The sequence below is a fragment of the Rattus rattus genome, chromosome 17 (genome assembly GCF_011064425.1).
Source record: "Rattus rattus isolate New Zealand chromosome 17, Rrattus_CSIRO_v1, whole genome shotgun sequence".
Classification (NCBI taxonomy): Eukaryota; Metazoa; Chordata; class Mammalia; order Rodentia; family Muridae; genus Rattus; species Rattus rattus.
Window position 1 is genome coordinate 42,709,897 of NC_046170.1, and position 16,868 is coordinate 42,726,764.

General features: G+C 50.6%; 2 protein-coding genes and 1 non-coding gene across 3 annotated transcripts in view; all 3 read left to right on the forward strand.

Moving 5' to 3' along the window:
• Spg7 (SPG7 matrix AAA peptidase subunit, paraplegin) overlaps positions 1 to 11,083 on the forward strand; it is a 34,873-nt gene extending 23,790 nt beyond the window's left edge. The window contains exons 11-17 of the mRNA XM_032887486.1: positions 1,083 to 1,185; positions 1,890 to 2,000; positions 3,941 to 4,056; positions 5,957 to 6,113; positions 7,686 to 7,852; positions 8,401 to 8,478; positions 9,721 to 11,083. Coding sequence (XP_032743377.1) covers positions 1,083 to 1,185; positions 1,890 to 2,000; positions 3,941 to 4,056; positions 5,957 to 6,113; positions 7,686 to 7,852; positions 8,401 to 8,478; positions 9,721 to 9,885 — 897 coding nt within the window. The 3' untranslated portion in view covers positions 9,886 to 11,083. The remainder of the gene's footprint in view (positions 1 to 1,082; positions 1,186 to 1,889; positions 2,001 to 3,940; positions 4,057 to 5,956; positions 6,114 to 7,685; positions 7,853 to 8,400; positions 8,479 to 9,720) is intronic.
• Positions 11,084 to 13,974: 2,891 nt separating this feature from the next.
• Rpl13 (ribosomal protein L13) lies at positions 13,975 to 16,549 on the forward strand. Its single transcript, XM_032887961.1, has 6 exons — positions 13,975 to 14,103; positions 14,312 to 14,428; positions 14,495 to 14,629; positions 14,827 to 15,000; positions 15,475 to 15,531; positions 16,349 to 16,549. The coding sequence occupies exons 2-6, from the start codon at positions 14,318 to 14,320 to the stop codon at positions 16,505 to 16,507; spliced, it is 636 nt and encodes a 211-aa protein (XP_032743852.1). The 5' UTR covers positions 13,975 to 14,103; positions 14,312 to 14,317; the 3' UTR covers positions 16,508 to 16,549.
• On the forward strand, positions 14,682 to 14,767 carry LOC116886721. The gene has a single exon (XR_004386133.1). It is a non-coding gene; the product is annotated as a small nucleolar RNA MBII-202 (small nucleolar RNA).
• Positions 16,550 to 16,868: the final 319 nt, after the last annotated feature.

Genomic DNA, 16,868 nt, shown 5'->3' on the forward strand with positions numbered 1-16,868 from the left:
GCCTTTTTTTTTATTTTTAAAGATTTATTTATTCATTATATATAAGTACACTGTAACTGTCTTGCCTCTTGTCTTGACTTTGTCCTAGAAGTGTGCTGCCTGTTGAAAGCCCTGGAAACCAAGATTTTCTGCCTGGTAGCCTCTTCCTCACAAGCTTCTGTTTGCTCCCTGGTTTAAGAGTCTTCATTATAGTCTTGAGAGCAGGGAGTGAGGGTGTGGGTAGAGGGGTCTGTGTGGAAGGAGAGAGAGAGCAAACCTAGGAGCAAACCACTGGGCAGAGATGTGTGGGGCAGCCCTAGAATTTGCCACTCTGTATGAGAGAAGCTGCCTATCTCCTGACAGTGTCAGACATTTTATGTCAGGATCCAGAGTGCGTGGCTGGCAGAGGCATAAATGTTTGCTACGCGTACCATGCTTTACTTACATTTATTAGTTTACTTTCTTTTTGTCTTTAAATTGCTGCTTGGAGCTCTCTAAATTGGTTTCCAAGTCATGTGCAGTGTGTGAACATCAGCTGTGGTACAGCCAGTGTTGCTGTGAGAACATCAGCTGTGGTACAGCCAGTGCTGTGAGAACATCAGCTGTGGTACAGCCAGTGCTGTGTGAACATCAGCTGTGGTACAGCCAGTGCTGTGAGAACATCAGCTGTGGTACAGCCAGTGCTGTGAGAACATCAGCTGTGGTACAGCCAGTGCTGTGAGAAATCAGCTGTGGTACAGCCAGTGCTGTGTGAACATCAGCTGTGGTACAGCCAGTGCTGTGAGAACATCAGCTGTGGTACAGCCAGTGCTGTGAGAAATCAGCTGTGGTACAGCCAGTGCTGTGAGAACATCAGCTGTGGTACAGCCAGTGCTGTGTGAACATCAGCTGTGGTACAGCCAGTGCTGTGAGAACATCAGCTGTGGTACAGCCAGTGCTGTGAGAACATCAGCTGTGGTACAGCCAGTGCTGTGTGAACATCAGCTGTGGTACAGCCAGTGTTGCTGTGAACAACAGCAAGGCTCATTCACAGAGCTTGAAGGCAATGGGAGCTGTCTTGTCAGGCAAGTCTGAGTTAACTCTGTCTTCTCTGTTTGTGACAGGAGAGGCGGGAGATTTTCGAGCAGCACCTGAAAGGCCTCAAGTTGACCCAGCCCAGCAGTTTTTACTCCCAGCGGCTGGCAGAGCTGACTCCTGGATTCAGTGGTATGAAGTCCACCTAAGTACACGCTGTGAGGGAGTCTCCCTGTGGGCGTGCTGTCCCTCTTCTGAGACACAAGTCAGGGCAGGCCCGGGTGAGCTCTAGTGCGGATGCAGGCAGCACAGGGACAGAAAGAGGGTGTGGAAGCAACAGCGAGCAGTGCTGTGGCTCATGCTGACTCCTCAGGCTTCAGTTGTGATGTCTCCACCAGAGTAGCAGAAGCCATCGTGACAAGCCTAGCGCCTCGGCCTTCAGAGCGCTGTGAGTCGGCCTGCCAGTGTTCTCTGACCACTGTCCCAGCCGGCCGCCTGCTCCCACCCCTGTGTGATTCCTTTCAGTTAGAAAGCACAGTCAGGCTCTCTTTACAGCTCTCATTTTAAGGCCAGTGTGCATTGAAAGTTCCCTTAAAGCCAGGCCGTGGCTTTGCCTTAATCATACGCATTTCTCCCTCTTCTGTCCCTCTTTTCCTTCTATTCTTCCTCCTTTGAGACGGAGTCCTTTGTGTAGACTCTGCTTGCCTAGAACGTATGGTCCTCCTGCCTCAGCCTCCCCGGTAATGGCAGCCTCTGCCTCTTCTTTCTGCCTCTAGTCCTTTTTGTTGTTTTTCATTAAAAGCTGAGTCTCCCTCCTTCCTTCTCTCCTTTTCCTAAACGCTGACAGGACGGAGCCAGCAGCACTCCCCATCCCTGCCTGTGGTTTGTGTTGACAGGCGCCGACATCGCCAACATCTGCAACGAGGCTGCACTGCACGCTGCACGCGAGGGGCACACATCCGTCCACACGTTCAACTTCGAGTATGCTGTGGAGCGCGTCATTGCTGGTACGCGGGAGGACCACACCCTTCGTTAGGGCTCAGACAAGTTAGGGCTGGGTAGGTGAAAGTAGACCCAGGCTCGAATGTCCTGTGTTAGTGTAATACTCTAATCGCATAACAGCAAGGGGATTGTTACCCTCCTCCATTCGAGATACCGTAAACTTACCTAAGAACATACCTGCTCCCAGGCAAATAGAAAAACACGTTCAAGTCCAGCATATGCTAGCACACACATCTGTAAAACCATCCTTGGGAAGTGTAAGATCAGGAGGTCAGAGGTCATCTGTGTCTACATAGTGGGTACCAGGCCAGCCCGAGTATAACAAGGCAGGCATGGTACGTGCCTTCAATCCCAGCACTCGGGAAGCAGAGGCAGGAGGATCTCTGGGAGTTTGGGGCCAGCTTGGTCTACAGAGTGGGTTCTAGGACAGCCAGGACTATATAGACAGACCTTATTTCAAGCCTTCCACCCCTCTCCCCCCAAAAAAAACCCTCTGTACTTACAGCTGTGATGTAGATTATCCCAGGTACCATGAAGTGGCTGAGAGCCCGCTTTGAACCAGGTAAGGCACAGCCTAGTTTGATGCAGGTAGAGGCTGCTGTCCTAAAGGACACCCGTAGAGTCTGTGAGAGAGGCATGAACCTGCTACCGACTCTCACCGTCCAGAAGCTAATGGCTCTGGTGATTGACAGGATGGAGGAGGCCTCATTCTCCATCGAGAAGATGGCTGTGGCTTGTTTGCTTTGTCTTTTGTTTGGAGGTTTTTGAGTTTTTTGTTTGGTTGGTTTTTTTGTCTGTTTGTTTGGAGGTTATTGATGGGGTCTCACCGTGTAGCCCTGGCTGGCCTGGAACTGGCCATGTAGATTAGCCTGCCCTTGAATGCACAAAGATCTGTCTGACTCTGTCTCCCAAGTGCTGGAATTAAAAGCAGACATCATAATGTCCAGTGAATGAGGTTGCTCTGTGATAGTGCTTACCCAAAAAGCTTTTCTTTTTTCTTTCTTTCCTCCTCCTCCTTCTTCTTCTTCTTCTTTTTTTTTTTTTTTTTTTTGAGACAGGGTCTCTATGTAGCCCTAGTTGTCCTAGATCTTGCTGTGTAGACCATGTTGGCCTTAAACTCACAAAAGTCCTACCTCTGTCTTCTGAGTGCTGGGATTAAAGCAGTTTGTCACCTTGCCTGAACAAGAGCATCTCGTAGGCAGCCTCGACTCTTTACTCTGCTGACTGACATGAAGAGAGAGGTAGTAACAGCAGCTGTTTGCCCCTCCCTCAGGAGCTTGCTGCTTCCAGGGCTCCAGCCTTGGGAACCTTGTGACACGTCCTAACCATTAAACCAAGGTCCAGTGTGGCTGCATTTGAAGGCCTGGGCTGCACAGTTATACCCTGTCTTAAAAACCAGCAGCAGCAATAACAGCAAACGGATGCACAGATGGGAACTAGGGTTGGGCCAAGTGGTGGTGCTGCACTCAGGAGGCAGAGGCAGGCGGATCTCTGTGAGTTCAAAGATAGCCTGGTCTACAGAGTGAGTTCCAGGACAGCCAGGGCTACACAGAGAAGCCCTTGTCTCAAAACCACCCCCATGACCAGAACTGAGCAAGGAGATTTAAGTAGGCCTGCCCCTGAGGTGTGAGGTCGTCTCTCAATGGTAATGGAAGCAGAGCACAACAGCAGAGGGGCCTCTCCTCATCCTGTCAGTGACAAAGTCAGAAGCCACTGGTGGGGCTGGGAGGGACTGACTGAGTTAAGACTATCAGTTCCTAAAGAACTGTTATTGATGCGTCCAGAGAAACAATGGGTCAGCCTCCACTCCATTCCACCCTAGAGTTCCCTTGAATTTGAGTGTTGAGTGGTGTCTGTGTGAGAATACAGTTCACACAGACATGCCGAGCAAGAAGAGGGCGCCCGGAAGGTGCCCAGAGTGTTCTGTTTCCTTGGCTTCTTCCAGGAACTGCTAAAAAGAGTAAGATCCTTTCCAAGGAGGAGCAGAGAGTGGTTGCTTTCCATGAGTCTGGCCATGCCCTGGTCGGTTGGCTGCTGGAACACACGGAGGCTGTGATGAAGGTGGGTTGTGGGGACCGGCGGCCTGCGCTCCATAGGCCTTACCAGCTGGATTGGGAAGCACCACGTGTGCTTGTCCTATGTGAGAGGACATGTTACCACCAATAGGCATGACCCTGGCTTACCTGTGATGGAGCCTAACTATCTCTGGCAAGTAGCAGGGGGCTTTGTGACGCTGCTGTTCCCACCCCAGCAGTGCAGCATGAGAGTGCAGCAGGCAGCAGACAGTCTGTACACTCTTGCTCGGTTTCCTGCTGGTAACAGAGCTGAGAGCAGAGTCCACATTGGTTGGTCTGTTTAGAGTAGAGTGGGTGGAGCTGTCCCTTGTGTGTCCCTGGCACTGGCAGGACATTGACTCCCATTTACTATCCCATGGCGTATTTAGCAGTCACAGATCTGGGGACCAGACCCAGCATGAGGCACGCTGGGCATTAATAAACTCAGTAGCAAAGAAAAACAGTGTCTCCCAAAAAAAAAAAAAAAAAAAAAAAATCAAACAACTACCAAACTCAAGATTTCATTTTGTTCTCAGAATTGTCACTTGGTTTTTATGAATGCAAGCCAGTGACATGGTTATGTTCTGGGAAAGAAACTGAAGGCACCGTTACTGGTCTGACACTCACTATGATCTGTGATCAAGAGTAGTCGTGACCACAGATGTCCTTATTAGAGACATTAAACCATCTTTTAAACATTTTTCTTTAATCCCAGCACTGGGGAGGCAGAGTCAGGCAGTTCTCTGTGAGTTCAAGACTAGCTTGGTCTATGGAGTAGGTTCCATAGCCAAGACAGCCAAGATTACAAAGACCCTATCCCAAAAAAACCTGCAAGGCACTGGGTTGAATCCCCAGCATCCCCTGAAAGAAAAAAAGTTGTGGCTAGAGAGATGGCCTAGTGGCTAAGAGCACTGGCTGCTCTTACATGGAACTCTGAGGTTAAGTCCCAGCATCCATACAGTGGCTCACAACCGTCCGTAACTCTGGGGCCAGGGGACCCACCCAGTTCCCACGTGGGATTTCCTGGCACACACTAGCGAGGCAAGCTCTACCTGAGTCGTGGCTACAGCCCTGACTTCGAGTGCTAATGCTAGCCTCTAGCTGGGGCTCGCAGGTGGCCGTACGCAGTAGTCCTATTAGAGCAGTAGTCCTGCCTCTTCCTCAGATATCTGGCATTGCATTGTAGGAGGAGAAGGCAAGGGTAGGCTGGCCTGCCTTCCTTGGGTACGTTCTGCAGTTTCTATGGGTCAGTACCCTCTGGCACGTGAGGTGGAGTTTGCCATTACACCTTAGATTGCTTCTAAGAGACCTGTCAGATTGACTTGCTGTGCATACAGTGCCACCAGGAACATACCATACAGAAACTCCTGTTTCCATGAGCTGGCCTCTGCAGTGTGAGGGATTTTGTTTTTAAGAATGGGATGAGCAGGGGTTGGGGATTTAGCTCAGTGGTAGAGCGCTTGCCTAGGAAGCGCAAGGCCCTGGGTTCGGTCCCCAGCTCCGAAAAAGAGAACCAAAAAAAAAAAAAAAAAAAAAAGAATGGGATGATGAGAAGAGGGATAACATTTGAAATGTAGATAAAGAAAATATCCAGGGCTGGAGAGATGGCTCAGTGGTTAAGAGCACTGACTGCTGGTCCTGAGTTCCCAGCAACCACATGGTGGCTCACAACCATCTGTAATGGGGTCCAATGCCCCCTTAATGATGTGTCTGAAGACAGCCACAGTGTACTCACATACCTAAAATAAAAATTTTAAAGAAATCCAATTAAAAAACATGGAAAATAAAAGAACGGGATGTGCACACTTGCCTGCCTGCTGCTTGGCGTCCTGTGATGACAGTTTTATGAGGCCCCTGCCTCTCTTTGAGGCCACACGCTCCCTGGTAAGTTGTTTGTTCTTCTGCAGGTCTCCATAGCACCTCGGACAAACGCTGCTCTGGGCTTCTCTCAGATGCTCCCTCGGGACCAGTACCTCTTCACCAAGGAGCAGCTGTTTGAGCGGATGTGCATGGCCCTAGGCGGCCGTGCAGCTGAAGCCATCTCATTCAGCAGGGTCACCTCTGGTGAGGAAATAGCCCTGGGTGGGACTGTCAGAGTGGGTCCTGTCGTGCCCGTCTCCTGGTGCTCAGTGCACTTGGCACGTGAGACTGGTAGAAGGTGTGTAGTGTAGAGCTCTGGGCAGGTGCTTAAAATGTCACGTACGTGGACTGAATGTGATTGGTTAGTTACTGCTCATGGCTATGGCTACATCAAACTGGACAGTGGAGCATTCACTGAATATCCAGAAAGGACATTGTGCCTGAAGAGTGACAGGCTTAAAACAAAACAAAACAAGCTAAGAGGTGATTGGGCAAGCCTTTGATCCCATCATAGCCTGGTCTACAAGTGAGTTCCAGTTCAGTGAGGTCTACACAGAGAAACTTTTTTTTTTTTTTAGATTTATTTATTATTTATAAGTACACTGTAGCTGTCTCCAGACACACCAGAAGAGGGCATTGGATCCCATTACAGATGGTCGTGAGCCACCTTGTGGTTTCTGGGAATTGAACTCAGGACCTCTGGAAGAGCAGTCAGTGCTCTTAACCACTGAGCCATCTCTCCAGCCCCCCAGAGAAACCCTCTTAAAAAACCAAACCAAACCAAAGAGTGACTGACAGGCTTCCCTAGTACAGACCTGGCTCAGGCTTGAGCGTTTGAGCGAGCCACTGGTGTTCAGCAGGCCAATGTTTTGAGCAGTTAACAGTGAAATGGCTCAGCAGGTACAAACACTGCTGTCAAGGCTGCTGATTAGGGTTCAGACCCTAGGACCCATATCGTAAAACAAGGGAACCAAGTCCTGCATGTGTGTGTGTGTGTGTGTGTGTGTGTGTGTGCAGACTGTGTGTGTGTGTGTGTGCAGACTGTGTGTGTGTGTGTGCAGACTGTGTGTGTGTGTGTGTGCAGACTGTGTGTGTGTGTGTGTGCAGACTGTGTGTGTGTGTAGACTGTGTGTGTGTGTGTGTGTGTATGCAGACGTGTGTGTATATGTAGACTGTGTGTGTGTGTGAGTATGTGAGTATGTGTGTGTGAGACTGTGTGTATGCAGACGTGTGTGTGTGCAGACTGTGTGTGTGTGCAGACTGTGTGTGTATATGCAGACGTGTGTGTGTGTGTGTATGCAGACGTGTGTGTATACAGACTGTGTGTGTGAGTGTATGTGCAGACGTGTGTGTGTGAGTGTGTATGCACACTGTGTGTGTGTGAGTGTATGTGTGCAGACTGTGAGTGTGCAGATGTGTGTGTGTGTGCAGACTGTGTGTGTGTGCAGACTGTGTGTTTGTATATGCAGACGTGTGTGTGAGTGTGTGTATGCAGACGTGTGTGTATACAGACTGTGTGTGTGTGTGTGTGTGTGCAGACTGTGTGTGTGTGTGTGTGTGTGTGTGTGTGTGAGTGAGTGTGTGTGCAGACACACAGTAAAAATCAATGCAGTAAAAAGGCGAGCATGAGTTAGCATGTCCAGTGTCTGGTGCTGTGCAAGTTGTAAGCACAGCGTCCTGGGAAGTATGGTGTTGCTCCTTGGGCTGTGACAGGGCCTGGGTCGGGTGTTCCTGTGCACATGCGCTCTTCAGAATTCCTCCCTTCCTTGATTCCAGGGGCCCAGGATGATTTGAGGAAGGTTACCCGCATCGCCTACTCCATGGTGAAACAGTTTGGGATGGCTCCTAGCATTGGGCCTGTATCCTTCCCCGAGGCACAAGAGGGCCTCGTGGGCATTGGACGCCGTCCCTTCAGCCAGGGTCTCCAGCAGATGATGGACCATGTGAGTGGGCACAGGCCTTACTGCTGTGCACCTCTGCCTATGGGGAGAAGCATCTGGGTCGACTGTAAGAGCCTGCGCCCTCAGATGAGCAGGCCCTGGCGGCCTAATGTGGGCGGGCTTTTGTTCTGGCCTCTAACCTGTTAAGTGTGTTCTCCTGAATGAGGGCCTGAATGGATCCAAATAAACTAGATGTAGAACTGGGGAAAATGTCAAATGAGGACACTAAATGGCCGAGCTGTGTACACGATCCCTATAGCCTGAAGGCTGGGCCAGCCTGGTACCTGGCTCTGTTCAGGGCCAGTTGCAGTCGCTTGTGCAGTGCAGCCAGCCGAAGGTCACTCTAGGGTAAAGGTAGCTGGTGGGGGTGCATCTTGGCCTGGGCTTCTCAGCCAGAGGGAGAGAGGGAGACGCTGCTAATGTGTACTGTGAACGATGGGCCTGTTGGTGAACTTGTGCTGTCTGCACCTTGGTGTTGGAGCTGGCAGGCAGCGAGTCTGTGAACAATGGCTCATACCTTTCTCATGACGGACTTACCTCCTCCTCTACAGGAAGCAAGACTGCTGGTGGCCAGAGCCTACAGACACACTGAGAAGGTGCTGCTGGACAACCTGGACAAGCTGCAGGCGGTGAGCCCATCTTGGGAGCCCCTGGAAGTGTAGGGGACGGCATGGCCAATAATAACAGCCCCTGACCAGCGAGAACCTGTTTTCTGTCTTTACGACAAGTGTGTCAGGCCAGCTCAGCAGTGACTCTCCTCCACCCTTGCTCATGCACCAGCGCCCATAACCGCTGAGTTGGAAGGGTCTTGTGTGGTTTTGTTGTTCTGAAGTGGGTTCACCATGTAACCCTAGCTGACCTGGAGCTAGCCTGGCCTCAGACCTGTGTGCCTTTAGTTTTTCCTCTGGTGTTGTGGAGTTAAAGATGTGTTCTACACAGCTCTTAGAGTTTGTCCATGTCCCTACCCCAATCCCCTTCCACCCTCCGGGGATCCCTACCCCAATCCCCCTTCACCCGCCAGGGTTTCTCAGTATACCCCTGGCTGTCCTGGAACTCACAGCTCTGTCTGCCTCTGTCTCCCAAATGCTGGGTTTAACGGCGTGTCCCACAATGCCCGGCTTTGGAAGGGTTTTCCCAAATAGCAAGAAATAGCAGGGTATGGCCACAGACACAGGACCTTCAGGAAAGAATATTTTCTGGGCCAGGCATGGGCATGATAGCGTATGTTGTAATCCCAGCACTCAAGAAGTTGAGGCAGGAGAATAGCAAGTTTGAAGTCAGCCTGAATGATACCCTGTCTGGGAATAAAATGATGACGGTGATGGTGGTGGTGATGATGATAATGGTGGATGGTGATGGTGGTGGTGATGATGATGGTGGTGGATGGCGATGGTGACAGTGACAGTGATGGATGGTGGATGGTGACAATGATGATGATACAGGACTGTATCCAAGTAGCAGAACTCCCTCTCCATTGTGTCAGTCAGCACAGTCTTCACAGTTCAAGCCTGAGCCTCTCTACTCAGCACCCTGCCTGCCTCTCCCAGACACACATACCTTGTTTGATGAAGGAAATTGCAGTTGCCAAAAATAAGCAGAGGTTTTGAAAGGAAATAGAAAAGTTAATGAGGCTGGCAGCTGACAGATCACTTTTAGGGTAAAAACAGGGAGCGATTCTTTGCTTGAACTGCCTTTGCGCCTGTGTCTCTGGGAAGCTGGCCTTTGGGAGGCATCCTGCTCACAGGGCAGCCCTCCTGCTTCACTGGGACACAGAGGCGTCCTGTGGGATGGGTCTTCATCTCTGATGCTCTGCCCTCCAAGGCTCTCATCTTTGTCCGGGGCACTCACACTGCCCTGTTTGTTCTTTCTAGCTGGCGAATGCCCTTCTGGAAAAGGAAGTGATAAACTATGAGGACATTGAGGCGCTCATTGGCCCGCCGCCCCATGGGCCAAAGAAAATGATTGCGCCACAGAAATGGATTGATGCTGAAAAGGAGAAACAAGCCTCAGGGGAGGAGGAGGCTCCGGCTCCCTAGCCCCCACCTCCAAGGCCCAGATAATGGCTTCCTCCATGCACCTGCAGTTATCACAGCACTTGTCATAGCTGCCCTCCACCTCCGAGATGCTTTTCACCTGAACTTAAACCTCAGCCTCTGTCAGCTCTCTGGTTTCTGATGAAGACTTGTGATATCTATTTATTGATTTATGATTAGTAAATTGTTTGCAGAGAAACGGAACTTCCCATCTGTACTGCTTTTCATGTGGGAAGTGCACACGCTTGAGTTGAGCCCCTGGGCTTCAGATGCCATCTCTGTGTGGCTCGCAGCTCGAAAAGTAGCCCAGCAGTTGGACTGAATGATTCCGTTTGTGTGCTGGATTCCCTCAGAATGCTAATGGGATCTAAGATGAAAGACCCTCTGAGGCCGTGGTCCTCCTTAGAGGGCTCCCTCACTGAGGGGCTAACTCAGAACAAGCACTGGAAGATTCTAATACTGCCACCTACTGCTGTGTGCATCTGCAACTGGAGACGCTCCCCGCCTTTCCTTGTGCAGTGTGCCTTGACTTCCTCTACCAAAACGGATACCTCTCACACATTTTGTGATAGGGAAGCCACATTTGAGCTGTGCAGTCACGGGTCTTGTTTTCACTTTATACTTTGAGCCCCTCAGTGGCAAGAGGCGAGCCCTTTGTGTAGGCTCAAACCATGCAGCTCAAACCATGCAGGGTAGCCACAGGCATTTGCTGGTTCATAGTTCCTGTGTGTGGTGCCTCCGCCCTTCCTGTGTGTGTGGAACATGGGTTACAGAAACTTCCTGACAGAGCACACTGTTGTTATTGCCCTGCGTGGTACACCTGAGGAAGCTGTTGTAGGACCTGCAGCGTCTGGAGTGGTGAAGGAGTTTGCAGTGTAAGAACATTGTGGGTTTCATCTGAGGTCTGGTTTTTAACCAAAGATTAGCACATAACTAGGTTTTCTATTTCTCTGAAGCAGGGTCTTGGGCAGGCAAGATAGCTCTGCAAGCCTGGTGACCTGAGTCCAGTCGCTGGGCTACTGTAGTTGTCCCCGACTAGTCCTGCCAAGGCGCACACATGCCCGGGGAGCCAGGAACAGGCGGGCCTTGATGGGTGTTGGGCCCCGCTTAGTTGACCTCCACACCAGCTAAGGCTACATAATGAGACCCCATCTCTATAAAAGACTGATAATAAACAAATGTAGACACTGAACCACTGAAACAGTCCCATCAGCCTACTTCTATATGCATGTATTTTTTCTTTTTATAGATTTTTTTTTCAATTTTGTGTGTGTTTGGCCTGCGTACCACATGTGTATGCTTGGTACTACTATGCAAGTGCTTACTGCCCTTGGATGTCAGGAGAGAGCACTGGATCCCCTAGAACTACAGCTATGGTCGTGACCACACTGTGGTTGTTGGTCATCAAACATAGGTCCTTTGCAAGAACAAGTAAATGCTCTTAAACACTGAACCATCTTTCCAGCCCTAATTTCTGTTTTTTGGAGACCAGGTCCTGATTAACCCTTGCTGGTGCTCACAGTAATCCTCCTCTTTCTGTCTTCTGGTTGCTAGGATAATCGGTGTGTACCACCAAATCCAAAAACACTGCCACCTGACAGAAAGTTATGGCTCAGTAGTTAAGAGCACTTAGAGCCTTTGCAGAAGGATCCCAGGGTTCAATTCCCAGCACCTATACGGCACCTCACAGCCACCTGTGTAACTCTAGTTCTAAGGGATCCAGTGCTCTCTTCTGGTCTCTGAGCTCATGAAGACACGTGGCACACTTAACTCCTGCAGGCTCTCACACATACATATTAAATTAGTAATCTTTAGAAATCAAAAAAGGGGCTGGAGAGATGGCTCAGTGGTTAAGAGTACCTGACTGCTCTTCCAGAGGTCATGAGTTCAATTCCCAGCAACCACATGGTGGCTCACAACCATCTGTAAAGAGATCTGATGCCCTCTTCTGGTGTATCTGAAGACAGCTACAGTGTACTTATATATATAATAAATAAATAAATCTTAAAAAAAAATAAAAAAGAATCAAGGTTATATGACTAAAGGAGTTCCAGATTATGAATGAAAGAGAGCTTATTGCTGGCAGAGGCAGGGGGATTGCTGAGCTCAAGGCCAGCCTGGTCTACAGAGTGAGCCAGGACAGCCAGGGCTACACAAGAAAGACCCTGTCTTAAGAAAAAAAGGGCTGGAGAGATGGATGGGCTCAGCAGTTAAGAGCACTGACTGCTTTTCCAGAGGTCCTGAGTTCAATTCCCAGCAACCACATGGTGGCTCACAATCCCATGGTATGTGTCTGAAGACAGCTGCAGTGTACTCATATAAACAAAAATAAATCTTTAGGAAAAAAAAGTGTGTGTTTGTGTGTGTGTGGCTTACTACTGGATTAGGCTAGGGTTTTTTTCTGACACTCCCAAACACCTGAATTTCAGTAAGCACCCACTGGGAGGGGAGGGGCTACTGCAGGAGCAGCTTGCCTCAGAGTGATGAGCACATCACAGCCATAAACAGCTGGGGCTCGATGTGCAAGACAGTGCAAGCCTGTGCACAGCATGCCTCTTGGGCAAGGGTGTTATCCAAGAAGCTCTCCGGCGGATTAGTGCCTGCAGAGTTCTCTGCCCAAGAGACCAGGAACTGTAGCTAGAGCTTGAACAACTGCACCAGCCAAGTCTCTGCACAACTCTTCACCTCTGTGTCCTTGGTAATGAGAGAAACGAGATCACAACCTCCCCTTCCCTTCCCTAACTTGACTCTAAGCAGTGTTTCAGTTTCAGATCTCTAACACCCGCCAATGGCCCCAGCAGCTTAAACTGAAACACAGGCGTAGGTGTGGGTTAGTGGCCCTTACACAAGTCTGCGCATCTGTCCAGAAAGAAAAGTTGGTAGTGGACATGGACATAATCTTTGAGAGGAGAGACAGATACTAGGTGTTGAAAGATCTGAGAAAACACTAGGTGACTGTTTCAAAGAAATGCACCTTGAATGGGTATTCCTCCCACAGACATTTTCTCTGTGCTGGGAAGATGGTTCAACATCAATTTCTGGTTTTCACACACACACACACACACACTGACCCTCACCCCCGCTGAGGATTGAATTTAGATTCATCCGACAAGAATTACATCCTCAGCCCTCTTCATTATTACATTTTTCTTGTGTGTGTGTGTGTGTGTGTGTAAGAGAGAGAGAGAGAGACAATATCATGCTGCAGACAACTTGGGGAGCTCAGTTTTCTTCTACCACGAGAGTCCCAGGAATCAAATGGTCAAACTCGGTGGCGACAAGTACCTTCAACCCTCTGATCATCTTGCCAGCCCTTCGTTTTTTATTTTGAAAGAGAGTTTTAAGTTGCTCAAGAAGCATTGAAATTGCTATTGTCCGGTCTCAGTTTCTAGAATAGTTTTGGTTATGGGCCTGTGACATCAGGCCCGGGTTTAATGTGGATTTTTAAATTTATAGCTCTCGTAACTACTGACCCATTTCTACAGCTTCTATAGTGATTTTATCAGAAAGAAACCTGGTAATTGGGAGGGAGGAATGGAAAAGACAGGGTTATAGGCATACAGGTGCAGGTGCTTTGGCTGCTTCCTTTTGTTGTCGTCGCTGCCTTTGTGGATAGGAATGCAGTATTTGCATTTGATCACACCTGATCTCCAAGGAGTTGATCTAAGTAAATGGGGAGTTTGGATCCAGCTGGAGAAATGACTCGGCAGTTACGAGCACTGGCTGCTTGCTCAGAAGCTCAATTCTCAGCACCCAGTAACTCCGGTACCAGGGGGTCAGACGCACAGACAGGAGTCAGGGAAGCAGTCATAGAAATAAAGTAAAAATAAATAAAAACCTCAAGACAACAAAAAAGTCTGGAATGGTGGTGCACGCCTCAGCTCTGGGGAAGCATGAGTTCCAGGAAAATCTAGGCAACCGACACCACACCTCTTAAGAGAAGAACACCAGATCTAGGACGGAGAAAGATTTTTAAGGAGTAGAATTCATAGGTCTAGCCCTGCGCCTCTGAGCACGCCAGAATTACCAACCCGGAACCAGTGAGAACATCCAACCAGAGGGCTAGAGAGGCGATGGTCCGCCAGTAGGCGGGTTCGCGTGACGTCATTTCCTCCTTCACCTGCTTTTGATTGGTGTTTTGGATTGGCCCGGACTCCCTACAACCCCAGGGTGCTTTGCGGTTCCCGGTCCTTTCCGCTCGGCCGTTCTCCTGTACAGGAGGTGAGTCTCTATCGCCGGCCGTTCCATCGCGTTGCATCGGGCTCCATCGCTCTCCATCCGCTGTCTTCGGCGAAGAGAGGCTGCCCGGGCAGCCATGGAAGAGCCGAGGCGACGACAGCATGGAGCCAGGGCAGGGGCGGGAGGACCCGGGGCGGGGGCTCGGGACTCTGGCCTTCACCTGCCGCCCTCCTCTCCCTCGCGGCCTTAGGCAGCCATGGCGCCCAGCCGGAATGGCATGATCCTGAAGCCCCACTTCCACAAGGACTGGCAGCAGCGAGTGGACACGTGGTTCAACCAGCCGGCACGCAAGATCCGCAGACGCAAGGCCGGGCGGGCGTGGACGCGTGCGGGACAGAGGTAACCCCGTGCTTGTTCTTCCTGCAGACGCAAGGCCCGGCAGGCGAAAGCGCGCCGCATCGCCCCTCGCCCCGCGTCCGGTCCCATCAGGCCCATCGTGAGGTGCCCTACAGTTAGATACCACACCAAGGTCCGGGCTGGCAGGGGCTTCAGCCTGGAGGAGCTCAGGGTGAGTGCGGCAGGGTAGGGTCTCCGTGTCAGTCCGCCCGGGCTCGGTGGAATGATGACATTCTCCGGAATCGCTGTACTGTCTTGATGAAAGTACTTTTGAACCCTTTTCCATCTGACTACTCCGAGCTTTCTCGGCAAGGCTAGCGTGGGGGGACGGTGCTTCGAGGTGTTTCACCCGGTGCTGTGTCTGGGCAGGTGGCTGGTATCCACAAGAAAATGGCACGCACCATCGGCATCTCTGTGGACCCAAGGAGGCGAAACAAATCCACGGAGTCACTGCAGGCCAACGTGCAGCGCCTGAAGGAGTACCGCTCCAAGCTCATACTTTTCCCCAGGAAGCCTTCTGCTCCGAAGAAGGGAGACAGTTCTGTAAGTGCTGTGGGGCATCGGCGGGCTCTGCTTCGGTGTTAACCGGATAAGTCTGTGGTCCTGGACCCAGCTCTGCGGAGTTGACAGTGCGGCCTCTTAAAAGTTGGCAGCAGTGAGAGATTAGAGCTCACTGGGGAAGTGAGGTGTGCAGATCCCGTGGGAACCACTGTGCTGTCCCTGGACTTTCTCCGCGTTTGTTAATGTTGGAAGCCATTGACTTGGGCCCTAGATTGCTGTCCTAGAGCCTTCAGCCCCATCAGGTCATCCAGGGACGTGTCTGTACATAAGAGATCTCCGTATTCAAAGTGTGACGAGTTCTGTGACAAGGAGCAGTGGGTGACTTGTGGGTGTGGGATTAGAAGATGGGTTTGCTGTGTTCCCTCGGTGGAGCCGTAGTTGCCATGGCGATAGGGTCTGTAAGCAATAGGCCTGAGAAAGAAGCTGGACTCAACTTTTTCTTCCTCTTGAAAACAGGCTGAAGAACTTAAATTGGCCACGCAGCTAACAGGACCTGTGATGCCCATCCGGAATGTGAGTGGACACTGCTTATGTAGTCTCTGTGTGATTGGCGGGTGTAAAGTGTATGTTGCAGACATGGGTCTCCAGATCTCTTACCTTGGGAGCAACCTCCCAATCCTTGTTTTGTTCTGCTTTGAGAGAAAGTGTTTCTTTGTATCTTTGAGCTGGCCTTGAACTCAGATATCCTGTCTGCCTCCCATGTGCGGCATTCGCCACCACCATGGGCTAACCTCAACATTTTAAAGGATGGGCTGGTGTTCCTAAAGCATTAACTTAGCACTCCCTACTTGGGCGGTTGGGAGTTGTGCTCTCTGTGGCTGCGATGAAACGCAAGTTTTTCCTTGCACTTGGGCCTTAGGGAAAGTCAGGCCACGAACGTGAGGCCCTGGGGAGAAGTGCTGCTGCGGCCAGAACCACCAGCTGGGGGTGGCCCTGTGCTGGGTGGGGTGCATTCTCCCACGTAAATGACTTAAAAGAAGGCCCTACAGGTTTAATCCCTCTGTAGCCTTTGCTCACTCAGTAGACCAGGCTGGCCCCTAACCCACACCTGCACCTGTTTTGAGTGCTAGGGATAAAGGCAAGCCCTATCTTACGAGGCATTTCCTCATTGAAGCTCGTTCTTCTGTGTCATTACTAAAGCCATGCCATTTAATTATTTTCTCATGTTTCATACTGAGCCACGGCTGATCCAGAGTGGCTTAAATGCGGGATCCTCCCATCTCAACCCTGCAGATAGAGTGGGGCGGTTCTGTGTGTGCCCACAGGCTGGGGCAGCGTTGGTCCTGTGGACAGGTTGTGTGGGTGATCTTGACTTGTGCTCTCTTTCCAGGTGTACAAAAAGGAGAAGGCCAGAGCCATCACGGAAGAGGAGAAGAACTTTAAGGCTTTCGCCAGCCTTCGCATGGCCCGAGCCAATGCCCGGCTCTTCGGCATCCGAGCAAAGAGGGCGAAAGAAGCCGCAGAGCAAGACGTTGAGAAGAAGAAGTAATGCGCGGCTGGAGAGTTGTAATAAATTTTCCATAAAGCAAAAGCTGGGTTTCTGTGCGACTTTTTTGAGCATAGCTGTGTTTTGTAGGCTTGTGTTAAGGTATCCCTAAGGGATGGGGTTGAGATTCAGCATTGTGGGCCTTGGTTAACCGAGGTGGGGTGGGAGGCTGCCTGTGGACACCAGCTTTGAGCTCCCGTGCCCTCAAGTTCTTCACTGTCAGCAGGTCTTGCCTTGGGGTGGCTGCTGTCTGCTGTATCAGGAGCTCATCTACCTTAGCCTAGAGAAGGGCTGGCCCCTGCATTTTGTTCTGCTTTTTTTTTTTTTTTTTTTTGGTGTGACTGCCAGGGTTGGGTACTTGTTT

Bases quoted from the DNA above. Each gene is read 5' to 3' on its own strand.
- Rpl13 (XM_032887961.1), top strand. From the start codon at position 14,318: ATGGCGCCCAGCCGGAATGGCATGATCCTGAAGCCCCACTTCCACAAG. The intron at 14,429-14,494 runs GCCGGGCGGGCG...TGCAGACGCAAG, and splicing joins GCAAGATCCGCAGACGCAAG to GCCCGGCAGGCGAAAGCGCG. The intron at 14,630-14,826 runs GTGAGTGCGGCA...GTGTCTGGGCAG, and splicing joins TCAGCCTGGAGGAGCTCAGG to GTGGCTGGTATCCACAAGAA.